Consider the following 15,435-nt stretch of genomic DNA (forward strand, 5'->3'; position numbering starts at 1 on the left):
TCCTGCAGCTGAGAGATACAAGCTCAGGCCTTTGCAGTGTGGAGGGAATTTTTTTGTGCAGTTAAGGATGTTTTGGATTTTAGTTCCTCTGAGATGAGGCAGGTCAATAATTCTGCTGGTCTTTGATCAGCAGAACAAGGGCAGGAGAGGCTTTCCCCAGTTCAACAGCTCAGAGAACTCAGACAGGCAAACATAGGTCTGAGTGCTTTGGAATTATCTGGGAAATGGGCAACGCCAGATTTCTGGTAATTTCTCAGTTAGCACTGCTGATGAATGCTGTACTGAAATTAAATACTGCATATATATGAAATACTGCTATACTGAAGTGAAATACTGAAAATATAGATATGGTTTGGAGGGGAGAAAGGAAAGAGAGGATAAGTTACAAAGCAAGGACCCCAAATTCATCTGCATATTCCGCTGGTCTGGATGAAATTAATATTTTTTTAAAGTCAGAAAATTCTTCCTGAGGTGTGACTGGAAACTAGAATTTTACCTACAGTCTTTGTAGGTATAATAGTCTTTTTACCTATAGTCTTTGGGTAGAAAGTATCTGAAAGTAAGAATTAATAATTATGTACTTGAATAAATAGCAAGCTCAGGAAATGTTGTTGCTTGAAAAATCAACCAATTCCATTTCAGATAAAATATTTTCATTCTTAGTTGTCAATAAACAATTGACACAAAAGAAAGAGTTTGTTGTCAGCCTGTGAGCCTGTAGTGAGAAATTAATTTACTTTGTGACCCAGCCTGTGCATTATGTGCTGTACCAGAGGAACTCTTATAAATTCCTATAAATGTTGAATTTTAGGAGTTGAGATCAAAATAGAGAATTGTTGCTGATCTCATTGTCAGAACTATGGACAATACAGTTCATTTTTTGAAAGGTTGCAAGTTAAGGCCATAAACAGAGAAGAAAATTTTGAAGAAATGTAATAATTCAGGAAAACTCATCTCATTCCAAGGTATTATATTTAGTAAAGGTAACTTAAAAATGAAAATCAAGGAAGCAGCAATCACTGTTTACAGCTTGTTTACCCCAAATTTGATTTCCTTCCAGTAGCTCAAATTACCCCAAATTTGATTTCCTTGCAGAAGAGCACTGCCACCTTCCTAAATCAGGACTTCCAGGGTGGGTTGTTGGAGTTCTTTTGGCATTTGTAAACTAGAGAATTTGCTACTTAAATGTGTGTTAAGAAAATATAGAAAAGGTATAGAAATGGCTAACCAGAGTCAGAGTAATCTCTGCTGGAATATTTTACATCTACAGCTAATTCCAGTGTAGGTACTGAGCTACTTCTGCTCCTGCAAAGCAATTTGCCATTTGAACTCTTTTAAAAATATTATTTTTCTAGTATAAATACATTTATGATTTATAACTTATAATTTATAACTTATAATTTGTAATTTATAATTTATATTTCTGAATTGTAAGTGAAGTCATTTATTGAATGCATGGAAGGATTATCTAAAACTTCCTATTCAACACAGTGGTTGCCTCTCAGCACTTGGAACACAATTCCATTATTTTCTTTGGTTGATTCCAAGCACTTCTTCCAATTTAGAAATAATTTCCAAATGGGGGAAATAATTTCCAAAATAGTGATAGAACTTTGTTGTTCTGTGTCACTGGCTCTTCCTCAAGGGCTGCAGCAGGCAAAGGGGAGGCTTTTCTTGGGGATTTTGTTTGGTGAAGTCCATGACTTTTATAGTAAGAATTTAGTCAGTAAAGGTGCCATGAGTCCTTTCCAAAATACAGGAACTGTAGTGAGGCAAAGGCGTGTGAAAAATATTTGTATTTAAATTCAGAACTTTCAAATCAGCTCCAGAATGCAGGTACTAGAAATGCTATTCTAAACTTCCTGATTTTTCATCCTAGCTTAGAACAGTGATAAAAAACTCAGATGGATTTCTCCAGCCCAAAAAACATTTATTTTATTTATTATTCCAAACAGAAAAGAAGAAAATATTTTCAGAATTATGTTTAAAATATTGTATTTTTAAAGAAATATTTCACTTGATGCTATCAAAATATTAATAAATACTCCTCCTTTTGACAATTCTAAATAATGCACCAAGGAGAGAAGGGTGGGAGAGTGTTTGTGCCTGGAAGGAGGAAGGATCTCTCAGCAGTGGTGATTCTGTCACCTTTCTTTCTGCCTTAATTTCCTTGTTCATATTTTATACCAAAGTGCAACCTTGAAATTATTTGGCACAGGAGGATATAAATAGTTTACAGCTTCCTTTTCTTTATCTTGATTACCCAAATTACCTTCTCTTTGTTATTCTGTCTAAATAACTGAACTGTAACTACCTCTGATGACTTCCCCCACTCAATACCCTGAATGCAGTAGATTAAGAAAATCAAGAATGTATTTTTAAAATACCTGAGTTCGAACTGTTGTTAATGATTGTTTATTTTGTGTACTGCTGTTTTCAGGTAGCCAGTCAATTGTTGGTGTAATTTATTATGATAATTATGCTATTAAGTAGCAAATATATGTCCCAAAATACATGTTTTAATTTAAAAAATCTCTGTAATGTGTCTGCCAGTTGGGACAGTCACAATTGGGTTTTGTTAGTGATTTTATCACTTTGAAAGTTGAATATTGTTCCATTTTTTTGCCCCTCTGAGATTTGGAATTGCACTCTGCAAAAGGATCTCCAGAGCAGGAAATGGAGCAGACTGCCTGCTCTAAATTAATGCCTTCCAGTTCTTAGGGAAGGCTTTATGCTCCAGCCAGATATCCAAATCTCCAGAGATATTTTGTGTCTTCCAGTAACTTTATTAAAAGCCCTTCTAAGAAAAACAGCCACCAGGCAGGTACTGAGTCCAACTGTGCCCCACAGGCCAAGGTTTTACAGGGAATTTCACTGTGGAAAGGAGCTTGCTTTTGCTCAGATTCATGGATTCCTCTCCTGTGCAAAGTGTGAAGCTCTGGAAGGGGGATTCTGAATTTTTAAAAGTCCTGTTATTGCCAGGGTAGGAATAGAATTAGAAACACAGACATGCAGCTGATGGTCAGTGGTTCATTGCAGTAATTCACCTGAGCTCTGAGATGATTTTAGGTCACGAGATGTCCTTTCCCTGGCTCTGCTTCTGGGCTTTGGAATTTCCCAGCATGGCACTGGGGCCTATTTTTGACAAATATAACACTGACTTGGTCACTTCTGCTCTCTCACTTAGTGCAAAGACCAACACGCAAGAGAGGTCTCTTAGCTTTTCCATTTTGTTATGATTTATTCACAGCAGAGTGAAAAAATGAATCCACATAGCAGTCAGAAGAGCAAGATGTACCTGCTGGCACGTTTTTTAATAGATCCTGATGGTACATTTCTTATTAGAATGTGTCAACAATCCTGTAATGGTATTTTAACTTAATTTTCCTTAGCATCATTTTTTATTGTGCATTTTACATAACTACCAAAAGACATTGTCATCCATTCTGAGATAATATTTGTTGTAGCCTTTTCCATAAATTGATATAATTACTGTGAGAGTTTCGTAAGGGATGCCACCAAGAAATTTTGAATCCATTTGAAAGTATTTAGCTGTTATTCTGAATACCAAGGTTTTGTATGTGATTTGTACATTTTGCCATTTTTTATCTCATGCACACTTTCAAATGACATTTCCACTTGAAAAAGGCACAAAGGAATAAGGACTTTGCTGTGGTAAAACTGTTTGTGGATAAAATGTCAAGCTGGAAATTAAAGAGGCACATGGTAAATCTATGTTCAGGATAAATCTGAATTTAGGTCACCTGGCACTTGTATTTCCAGGAGAAATTTGCTAATTAGTAGAACCAAGTGAGGAAGACATAATTTAAAAATCCTATCTGATTTACATTTTTTATTTATTCATTTAGATTTATTAACAGAATTGTTTCTATTTTTTCCTCAATTTAGTAACATGATTAGTTTAATTCTGGAATACATTAAGAAAGCCATACTCTATAGTGGTGTGTGCCAGAATTTTTAAGTCCCAGCCCTCTGAAACGTCAGCTCAGGAATATTATTCATATTCATTTTCCCACCAGATCCACTTTATTAGTTTCCCCCTCTGAATTTATGCAGGTTCCTCAAAAATACGTGCTGATATTCAGCATTTAAGGTGTTCCAACCCCGAGCTTGGCTGGAATTCCTTGGACATGCCAGGCTGGGTTGGCCCCTCTGTGAGTGCAGCTGTGAGGGCAGGGGATGGTGCCCAGGTGCCCGTGGTGTGCTCATGGCTTTTGTCTCCCATTGATATAAATCCCCATTTTCGTGTTCTGTCTCAGCTGAAGGTTGTTTACTGTCTGTTGTCTGTTGGAATTTTTCATCATTTAGGCAAGATGCAGGATGGGAATATGGAGAACAACCAGAACAAAGGTAATCTTCTTTGCTATTCAGGAGGTTGTGGATTGTATTGTTAGCATGTAGTTCAACCCTGTCCCAAAGTACAGTGAGAACCTGTGGTCCATGCCTGTGTGTGAAACTGGCCCTAATTGTTCATGCAAAATGTCCAAAAAAACCCCAAACAGCCAACGCCAGCCAAAGAGATTGTAACTTCCACAAGCTGCAGAGGTTTAGGAGAGGAGTATTTTAAAGGGACCGTTTACAGATGTTGCTTTCGTCTCACAAAGCTCATTTGAATTAATTTTTCCTGTGCAAGTTGTGTATCCTATGTGTTGTTAGTGATTTTTCCAGCCCAGCTTTTTTATGTCTCATCATCTCTGGTGTCTGATGGCATTGTCTGGACATCTCTTCATTTGCAGGGGAAAGGCAAAGCAATAAAAAAAGGAAACCTTAAAGCCAAGGTGTTATCTTGCAGTGTAAAACCTTTTATAAGGATAAACAACAGGAAGATTGAGAGTCCTAGGTGTTCCTTATTTAATATACAATGTCAGGAAGAAATTGGAATCAATATTTTGCTTTCTCTGAAGCAAAGTTATGGTTCCCTTTTATTATAAGACACAGCTATCAAGGGCTCTTTGGGTTATACCAAATTAAATGACAATTTTCTCTTCTCAGATAATATTGAACATTGCAAAGGTGATGGCTCAGAAACTGGATAAAGAAACTCAGTGGTTCATGGTACAAAAGTAGCAAATAAAATGCTGTTAAATAAGAAGCATTCAGGCTAGGTAGATAAATTAGATTTCCAGGTCAAACAAGCACAGTCTTGTACAATCTCATCACGAAAGCAAAGCTGTTTCATCTCATCCTATTTTATTTATTGTGCTCAGTACAAACCAGAAACATGCACATATATTCACTGCAATGTCGTTGCCTATGCAAAAATAAAGTTTCCCTCTGCTGGCATTTTGTCAGGAAAGGAGGGATCAGCCCTGAAACTGTGTGTGGCTTTTGTGGGGGAATGGTGACGCCACCAGCATCAGACCCGAGGGCTGAGTACCTTGATCACAGAATGCTGAGGAAACTTTATAACTGAGAGCTTTTCTGGAATGGTGGATGGCAGTGTGGTCCCCTGGTCACTGAGGTGCCCCTGCAGCCCAGAGAGGTGACACATGGGCCACCTGTGCAGCCACATTGCCTTCAAAATATTTGCATTGGAAATATGCATTGCATTTTAAGAGGCATCCCAAAATCCAGAGGAATGTGGATCTGTCAAAGCACCTGAGCTCTGCTGTTGCAGGGAATCCTGCAGTGCTGGTGCTGCCACCTGCCCAGTCACGTGCAAGACATTCAGTGACATGTATGTGTATGGCCCAGAGCATCACGGGTGGGGGTAAAAAGGAGGGATAAACCCCATCAATGCTTTCCAGCCCAAATCCCCACGTGTCCTGAGGGATGTGCTGGCACAGCTGTGTCCTGCAGAGCCCCGCTGGCTCTCCAGGGAGCCAAGGGTGTCCCTGGCAGACATTGTCCCAGGCAACCCCTGCGATGCTGGCTGGGCTCAGAGAGGACAAACACGGAGAGAAGGAAGGGATAAAGCTCTGGAGTAACAGTTTTGTTCTGCATTATCAGCCAAGCAGCAGGATGGGGCTGCTGCCATGGAGATGCAGCCGCTGAAGAGCGCAGAAGGGGGAGAGGGAGACGACAAGGACAAGAAGAAATCCAACATGCACAAGAAGGAAAAATCCGTCCTGCAGGGAAAGCTGACCAAGCTGGCAGTGCAGATTGGCAAAGCAGGTATGGCTGGGTGACACCAAACCCCTCTGGGTCACAGGAGGCAAAGAGATGCAAAGCAAATGGTTCTGAAAAGGGACAGGCCCTTTTTTACTGCAAGGTTTGGAAATGGGTCATCACAAAGCTGTTCTAAGGACAGTATGCGGTGCTGAAGATCTTTTATTCTCCTAAAAATCAGCTTTGACTGTCAAGGAGCTTTGGGCAACTTGGATTGTAATGAATATTTGAATCAAAATGAAATGCAGCTTTTCTCAGAGTTAATATTCCCAAGTGCAGTAATTATGTATTTAATTTCCTCTCCCCTCAGATCTTGGGAGTACACAGTTTCAGAATCCCTAATACCATCTCAACATATCACTCACACAGTATTTCCCCCTCATGGATTCTGAACTCATTCTATTCTCCCCAAATATCCACATTCCTGCCTTCTTCCCAAGCATGACACATCTTTGGACTCGTGTATCCAGAACCATCTGGCCCCTGGTGTTGGAAGCAGCACTTCTCCAACATGTAGGCAGAGAGTGGAAACCTTCCATAAGGGCCTAAAGTTCCTTAGGTTTGCTTTTCTCCTGATAATAAAGGGATTTTGATCTTCTGGAAGAGATTTTGATTTTAGCTCCCGGGTGGAGACCCTTCAAGATCCCTTTACTTCTGTTCCATCTCCCTCAGCCTTCTCCCCCAGTTTGGATTTTCCCCTTCCCATTCCCCTGTGAGTTCATCACAGGAGTTGATCACATAACCCTGCAATGCCAATTCCCTTTGCCTGAGCAGAGTGTGACCAAATCCAGGATTATCATCCCTGATATCCAATTTCATGCCTTGACCCAGTTCATATTCCTCCAGCTTCTCTCCTTTGTTTCCCCTGATGATTAATTGCTTGGATTAAATACCTTTCTGCACTGCCTTGACTTCTGCTCTGGCATGTGATCATCACTCTTGAAGTAATTGTGTAGGGAATTCTGACCAGAATGTGGCAAGCAACAGGAATTAAATTAATTAGTCATTGCCTCATTTGGTTTTTCTTTGGTGTTGAGCAACCTATGGGGATGTCTTGTGTTGTCAGGAGTATTTGCCTGTACAACATTTTAATGGTTTTTCCTTTATCCTCTGGCAGAGTGATCTCCCTGACTCATCTGTTTCCTGTCAACCTTAGCATCCTTCAGCTTTACCAATCTTTTAAAAACTACAGTCAAGACATGAAATTCACAGCATTCTCCTTCCACTCTATGATCTCATTAGGGAGAAATTAATTTATTACAAAATGCAGGCTTAACTCCTTCACACAAACCTGCCAAACAGGGCTGTCACAGCAATGCAAAGCTGAGGCTATAGTGGAAATTTTATTTGTATACTCAAACCCAGGGACAAAACTGTGGAGCAGGAGTGCTATCCCAGCAGTCTGTGCCATTGGGAGAGTGGATGGAATGCTTGGGACATTTTGTCAATTCTGTCAAATATTAATTGGTGGCTCTGTCTCTATGGAACCTCTGCTCATGAAAATACACACTCTACAGATGTTCCCTTGAAAAGGGACACCTTGGAAACACCAGTATTAGTTACATTTTAAGCAAACCCAGTGAAAACCTGTCCTGCGGATAATTCTGCATTATTGCCTCTTTATATTTACCCAGACTCATCTGCAGGGCTTTTCTACAGTATTTTATACAGCAACATGGGAGGCTCCTTTGCTCAAGCCTCTAAAGATATACTTACTTAGAAGAAAGGTGTTTAAATATGGATAGACAAGTAATTTGTAAAAGGTGGGGGTTAAAAGGACAGATAAATGTTGTACCAGGCAAAGTAATGTGCTAAATTGAATAAGCGTAGCTTAAGTGACAGCAGAACTCCTGCACTGCCTGGGAAGTTTCAAAGGCAGCAGGAAGTGCTTAAAAATGAATTCCCTAGAATTCCTTGTGCACTGTAAATATATTATGGCAATGTTTTTTACTTCATTGTAAATAAACTGTTATTGTTGGTTTTGGTACTGGTGAAAAACGTCACAAAGAAAGAAAGAATTTCCTATCAAATCCCAATTTCTAATTGCTCGTGTTCTCAGTGCTGTTTGGGTTTATGGTAACTGGTGATTTCTCCTCCCAGGTCTGGTGATGTCTGCCATCACTGTCATCATCTTGGTACTGTATTTTGCTATTGACACCTTTGTGGTCAACAAGAAGCAGTGGTTGCCTGAGTGCACTCCTGTCTACGTTCAGTATTTTGTTAAATTCTTCATTATTGGTGTTACTGTGCTCGTGGTTGCTGTTCCTGAGGGACTCCCACTTGCTGTCACTATTTCTCTGGCTTATTCTGTAAAGGTAAGAGACATTCAAAATAATCCAGGGAGAAAAGTGCTGTTTGCTTGAGTTCACCACTGAGCTGGTCCTCAGGTTTTATCAGATGGGATGAAAAATGGTCTGAAAATTATGTGCTCAAAATGTTCATGAAATTGCTTTAAAGAATAGTTATATTGAAAATATTTCTAACAAAAATGCAAATACATCTTCCAACACATCTCCTTAAAACTGCACAGTGCAGGAATGTCAAGCAATAGAAATACCTACTTAATTTGCAAGGAACCGGGAATTTATTGAGCAGAATGTACTCTGAAAAATAGTCCAGTCTTTTGATATAGAATCATTTTGTATTCAAATTTCTTGTGCAACTATACAAAGTTTTGACAAGGATTTGAAGTCTTCAGGAACACTTCTCAGAGAAATTGGAGTTTCTCAAAGAAATTAGGAGTTTCACTGAAGCTTTCATGTACTTTTCTTAAATGCAGTTGCAGTTCTTTGAAGTCAATGTAAATGGCTCTATTAGGAAATTAAAGAGGATTAACATCCCGGACTTCAGGATTACTTGAACAATTTAATCAGATGATTTAAACATTCTGTGAATCTTAGATGAAGATGGTGTAAAGTTGATTTCCATTTAGCATGTAAACAAATTAACTTAGTAAGTTTAGGAAGGAATCTCTTGGCTTCTATGTAGCCAAATATCACAATTATTAAAAAAAACAAGCAAGTCTCAAAGATGGGGTTTTGCTAATGAAGAATGTAGCTGCTTTGAAAATGTTTTCTCATTCTCCTGATGTCCTTCCTCTGACACCCTTTCTCTTTTGCTTTTCCCCCAAAACATGTGGTCCATCTCTGTGCTGCCAGATAATATCCTGACATTCTCAGCAGTGTTAAGAAAAAATCCCAAATATTTGCTGTAACAATAATGTTTTAAAAATGATGTTACCTCCAGTTCCTTTGGCTCATCTTTGCTGTTCCAGCTGTTCCTTAAAATGCAAACCTACTGCAGGAAAATGATGCAACTCTTTTAAAAGTTTATCAAAGGCCAAATTACCCCAGGAATAGGCACAGCTTGGTTGTCTGTAAATGGGATTTGAGGTTATTGGCCCTCACCAAAGCTCTGCTTTAGGGAACTTCACGTTCTCACCAGCAGGACTAACCATGGGCTGCTTTCCTTTTTATGACTGAAAACCTCAAGAGCCAGCATTGAAGCGTTTCTTATTTGGGTTTTGGTGGGTTTTCCCCTCAGAAAATGATGAGGGATAACAACCTGTTCCAGCTAGTCCTTAAAATGCAAACCTACTGCAGAAAAATGATGCAACTCTCTTAGGTTATCAAAGGCAAAATTACCTCAGGGATAGGCACAGCTTTGCAGTCTGTAACTGAGATTTGGGGTTATTGGCCCTTACCAAAGCTCTGCTTTTGGGAACGTTCTCACCAGCAAGGCTGACTGTGGGCTGCTTTCTTTTTTATGACTAAAATCCTGTCAAAGCCGACAGCGAAGGGTTTCTTACTTGGCTTTTGGTGGGTTTTCCCCTCAGAAAATGATGAGGGACAACAACCTGGTGCGGCACCTGGACGCCTGCGAGACCATGGGCAACGCCACGGCCATCTGCTCGGACAAGACGGGCACGCTGACCACCAACCGCATGACCGTGGTGCAGGCCTACGTGGGCGACGTCCACTACAAGGAGATCCCCGACCCCGACTCCATCCCTGCCAAAACCATGGAGCTGCTGGTCAATGCAATTGCTATCAACAGTGCTTACACGACAAAAATTCTGGTGAGTAGGTGCATTTTTTGTTTCGGGCAGTTAAGTGAGGCCTAGCAGTGATGCCTTGTGCAGGCTGCCCTAGAGCAGAGACCAGACAGAGCTACAGAATAAAGCAGGGATTTATTGAAAGGATCTCCTCCATGGATGCACCTTGGGCAGCACAAGAGCCCAGCCAGGGCTGCACCCAAGAGGAACCCAAATGGTCCCAAAATGCACGAGCGCTCCCGGGGGCTCTCCCTTGGATCAGCTCTGCTCCATTTGCACCTTGCAGTTCATTGTCCAGTTCCAGCTTTAGCCCAGGCACTCCCACCCTGCTTGTTTGTCTCTCTCCAGCCCACGCTGTTTGTGCTCCTGGGCTGAGCTTTGGATCATTTGTCCTTGGTGCCCAGCTGGAGCAGGAATTGTTTTGTCTCCCTGCTCTGTGCAGAGAGCTTACTATTCCCTGATATGAAGCCCAGACCTGTGGATTATTTTTTAGTATTTTCTACTTTTAGTAAGATTGGGTTTGAAGGCACTTGAGACAGTATTTTGTGTTTGGACTTAGGTGTTTATTATTTCTGATCAGTGAAACAGTCTTACAACTATGAGTTTGGTAGCTTTTTATTAGTAAGGCACAAAATGGTTAACTATATTTTGTTACAAGGTCTTTTAAAACTAAACTATCTAATTAAGACATGAAACTTAGATTATTTTCTTTTTTAACTTAATAACTTGATCTTTTGAAGCTTGCAATGCAGACTTTTCTGTTTAATTATAAAATACTCTTAAACTCATGATGAAGAAGGAAGTAGAAGGTGAAGAAGAACAACTTGCTTCTGCTCTAAAACCTCTATCTTGCTTCATATTTATTTTTATATTCTAAAAAGCTAAACTCTAAGTTTTCTGCTTTGTGATATTACACACTTTTAACTAACTACACATTTGTAATCTTAGTGCTATTAATACATTTTGGAAGTCTTTTCTACAGCTTCAGGTTAAATGTAGTGTTCTCTTGTGAGTCTGTGCCTTTCAGCACAGAAAGTTTAAAATTTTCAGCATCTAGGATTCTTACCCAGACCCACACACGAAAGCAGCACAGAATCTGAAAAATATAAAAGCTAAAACTTGAGGCATCAGCAGAAGGAGGTGTAATTGTTTGGGGTTTTTTTTGAAAAATGTTAATTCCTTAACGTCTTATTGTTGATTATGAAGCATTAAGTACTGTTGAGGTCCTCAAAATGTGAACAGGTGCTCTAAAACTGTATATTTTATTGTTTTTTCAAGGACAGGGATTTATTTAAGAGTGCGAGACCATGAGACATTTAAAGAACTCCTGCTGTCGTTAGATTGAGGTGGGCCAGTTTTGGTACAGATAAATTTGGGAACACAAATGTGTTGGTAACACATCTGGTTTTCACTGAGTCTTCACATGTGAAAAATAATTTTTGTATGTCTAAGAACTTTCAATTAATGCTCAAAGATCACAAATTGGATTGGTTAAATCAGTGAGGTCAATGACCTTGATTCATCCTGGTTTAAGGTGAGTTACATCCTGAAGTATTTTATTCACTCTGTACAGGAGGCCAGAATGGAAAATATCCTGTTTGCTTGTGGCATTGGATTCTTTTGTACAGAGCTAATTAAGAGACTGAAAATTTTTGCAATTCCAATACATTTGTTCTTTGAAAGGTCAAGCTGAATGTTAACGTTGCTGAACAAATAGATTTTTCTTTCTAGTTTATGAACACACGTATTGTCCTTTTTGTAGGTCTGTGCTGAGCTGCAGAATAAAGTCAAGCATGTACTTGATGTTTGTTTTAAAAGTGGTCTTTTAAAGTGCAGAGAAAACAAATCCTCTGTGATAACTCAGAGTGGATATTTTATGGCAGCAGCTCCTTGAATTTCATTTGTGCACTTCTAAACCAGCAAGAACAGTTTGCTGTTGCTGGGTAATTCCTGCTCTCACAAATCAATGTAATATTTGATTGCTGGGGAGAGGAAAATACACCTTGGTTATTTAAATGTTGTTACAGCCTCAGTCAGCTCAGGTGCTTCCTCCAGGAGAAAGAGAATAAAACACCTTGAACAGCCAGGATCAGGACAAGGCAAGAGGCTTGACTTTGGGAAGGCTTTGGGAGAACATTCCCAGTGTCAGCAGAATTTTCCTCCTTCCCAGGGCAGGCAGGGGGTTGGTTTTTCGGTCAGGTGTGACTGGCAGAGGCTTATACAGGGTTTTATATTTTGCTGTTCATTCTGAGAGCAAAGCCAGTACCAAAGTGTTTCTGCTCAGCTTCCACAGCAGTTGACCCCTCTGAATCCCAGAGGAAATCATCAGACCTTCCACATCTGCAATATTAAGTTTAATAATCTGTCTTTTTTCTTGTGGTTTACTGAAACATTTCTGGTCAATACTAGTTCTAAAATAGTCTTAATATATTTTTTTTTTCTCTGACTTGGCTTCATTGCTCCTTGTTGGAATTACTTCTATGTGCCTATTAAAAAAGAGTCAATATTTCAGCATTTCAGTGCTTTATTAGCTTTGCACAGAAACTGATTTTAAACTGATAAAGGGGTGAAATCCTCTGGATGCAGATCAGTGACTGCTTGAACTTATCTGTTTAAAATAGAGATCTTTTAGATCTTATGAGCTAATGCTTTGCAATATGGACTCCATGAGAACCACAGCTCCAATCTCAGGGGATTTCATTTTATTCACAGTTTATAACAAGCTGACCTTTAAGATACAAGATATTGTTCCATAGCCCATTTTGCATCCCAAATAAATACAGTAAAAAACACCTGAGGGAGTTGTTTCCAGGATAAATAAACAGAATTATTTTCCTTCCTGCTAATACAGAATGCACGCTCGTGCACTCGTTCTTGGAGCATGTTTAATCAAATTGTGAATATCAGCTGAAACCCAAAGGGCATTGGAAGGGTTCTGTCTCCAAGAGTGAGTTTTGCATATTCTATTTTTAGCTCTCCGGCTACATGTGTGCTGTAAATTGCTCTTTGTGTGAACTTCTGTTCAGAAGGATCACATATGGGACCATAAAATTAGTCAAGATGCTCTGCTGAATGAGAAATATTCCCTCTTGCATTGTCTTTTGATTAAGGGGCAACTGAAGCAATGATAAAAATATAAAAAGGCAATAATATCAGTGCTTGGCATAAAAGATTTGAATTTCCCTGAGAAATTAAACACAAATTATTGCAACTGAACAATAGCATCATTAAATATAGCTCTTTTTACTGCTTTCCAAGATTAAGCTGCTGGGTGAGCTGATTTTACATCCCTTCAGCTTCAGAGCAACTTTTCTGCTGTTTGTGTGAAGCTGTTCTCCAGCAAACCTTTGTGTCCAATATTCCTGTTTCCACATGGAAATAAAATCAGGCTTCGTGCATTTCTGCTTGTGAGCTGTGGTGGGGACTGCAAAGACCCTGAGAGCAAAATCTGCATTTTGGGAATCCTTTGATTGCACTTGGAGCAGGAGCACATTGATCTTGGATGCCAAGGAGCAGTGATGAAACAGAGACTCCAAACACCAAACTCACGGATTTCAACTTTCCAATAATTCCAGTTTTAATTAGAGAGGAATTTCTTCTTTTAATTTCCTGGCTGGGTGTGATGTGCCTGATTCAGAAGACACTACAATTAGGGTTTAGCTGAGGGATTTTCAGCACCAGTGGAAAAATCCCAGCTGGAGCTGTTACTGTGAGGATCTAACACCAACTTTTCATTTGCTGCTTGATGGGTGTGAGGGATAAAAGGCTCCTTTTGCCTGTGCTGGGTGAATATCTGGAAGTCCAGGAGGAGCTTTTAGTGCTGTTCTGGCTGTGATTTGGTGCATTTGCACAGAGTGTGGCAGGATGTGGTGGCAAACCTTGAACCAAAGGAAGAGACATCACAGGAAAGTGCAAAACATTCAGTCCCTTCCACATTCACTCCCTTTTCCCAGAGGAAATAAAATAAAAATATGTTGGTCTATATGTTAATAAATATTCATCAAGTTGTGAATGTGAGCTGGGAAAGCTTTTGGGACAAAAAGGCTGTTGTTGGATAAAACCTAAAGGGGAAAATGAAATAAAACACAAAGAGTACAGACAATTTTATTGCAGCTGAAAGACAGAGCAGGTGGGTGATAATATATCAGACACCCATCATATATAGAAGCCATAAGAAGCAATGATATTCCACAAAACTGAAATGGTGAAAGGAGGAAAAATAAGGTTTTAGCACAATCTCGCTGCTTTGCAAGGATTGATGCACATCTGTTGCTGGTATGGGAACATGGATGTGATAGCCAGATGAAAGTTCTTTTTATTTGGGAGAAGATATTTGCATCCCAAGCAAGAACAGCTCTCTGATTGTTGGGAGGCACAATGTTCCTGTCAGGAACAGCCTTTGAGAAGGTGTGCAAAGTGCAGATTATGCTTCTTTCTTTGAGATTTATTAATTTTTTTTATTTAAAGACTGAATTTTGTTCATCAAATACTTGAATAATCTTGAATTTTTAAAATTTGTTTGATCAGATAAAAAATTTGTCCCAGTAATTACATATTTATATTATTTAGCCAACAGAAAATTCCTGGTATTTCCTTTTACTATTCATGATTCCAAAAATTTCAATATAGTAAGGTCTTCTAAAACAAAACAACCAACTTTTAAGTTTTATTGGGAATATGGATATTTAGAAGTTTCCTACCAAATAATTTCAAAACTTGAAGTGTAGCAGCTATATTTATGGATTTTTCCATACATTTCTTCACTTTAATGTGTAAAGTTTTTTGTGATGGGAAGGAGGATTGAAATATCACTTCTTAAACAGTGGTTGCTTGTGGCTCATCTGACAGAGAATAGACTTTACCTTTATCTATCTACCTTTATTTATATGTGTGTGTGTATATATATATATAAAATTTTTGTTTAATGTGTCTTTGTATTTATTTGCAGTTTTGCTTTGCAAATAGAAAGGAAGACAGAGATCCTGAGTGTTTAGGAAAGGGTTTTTTTAAATTTCATTTTTAAAAAAAGCCCAAGCCCCAACAGATCAGATTTGGCCACACCTATCAGCAGCAAATCAGGGAATTTCTGTGGCCTGAGGCTACAGCAGCAGAGCTGTCTGCCAGGGGCTCTCTGCTAAATGAAATTGCTTTTATATGTCGCTAGAATTCCCTTTTTTATTCCAAGGAGAACCATAAGAAAACAGCTTTTGACCTCCAAACTGCCTTTTTGAGTTATTTTGGCATATGGAATT

At 39.2% G+C, this 15,435-nt stretch overlaps 1 protein-coding gene across 7 annotated transcripts in view; it reads left to right on the forward strand.

The window, feature by feature from the left end:
- The window catches only part of ATP2B2 (ATPase plasma membrane Ca2+ transporting 2), a 397,274-nt gene that overhangs the window by 312,336 nt on the left and 69,503 nt on the right, over positions 1 to 15,435 (forward strand). For 6 of the 7 annotated variants that reach the window (XR_005258393.1, XM_038149263.1, XM_038149261.1 and 3 more), the window contains 4 exons: positions 4,330 to 4,371; positions 5,971 to 6,135; positions 8,230 to 8,444; positions 9,965 to 10,207. Coding sequence is in view for 6 of the 7 variants with exons in the window: in XM_038149263.1 (XP_038005191.1) it covers positions 4,330 to 4,371; positions 5,971 to 6,135; positions 8,230 to 8,444; positions 9,965 to 10,207 (665 nt within the window). In the remaining variant the exon portion in view is untranslated. The remainder of the gene's footprint in view (positions 1 to 4,329; positions 4,372 to 5,970; positions 6,136 to 8,229; positions 8,445 to 9,964; positions 10,208 to 15,435) is intronic. The other variant, XM_038149268.1, reaches the window with a different exon arrangement.

This window comes from Motacilla alba, chromosome 12 (assembly GCF_015832195.1).
Source record: "Motacilla alba alba isolate MOTALB_02 chromosome 12, Motacilla_alba_V1.0_pri, whole genome shotgun sequence".
In the NCBI taxonomy this organism is placed as follows: Eukaryota; Metazoa; Chordata; class Aves; order Passeriformes; family Motacillidae; genus Motacilla; species Motacilla alba.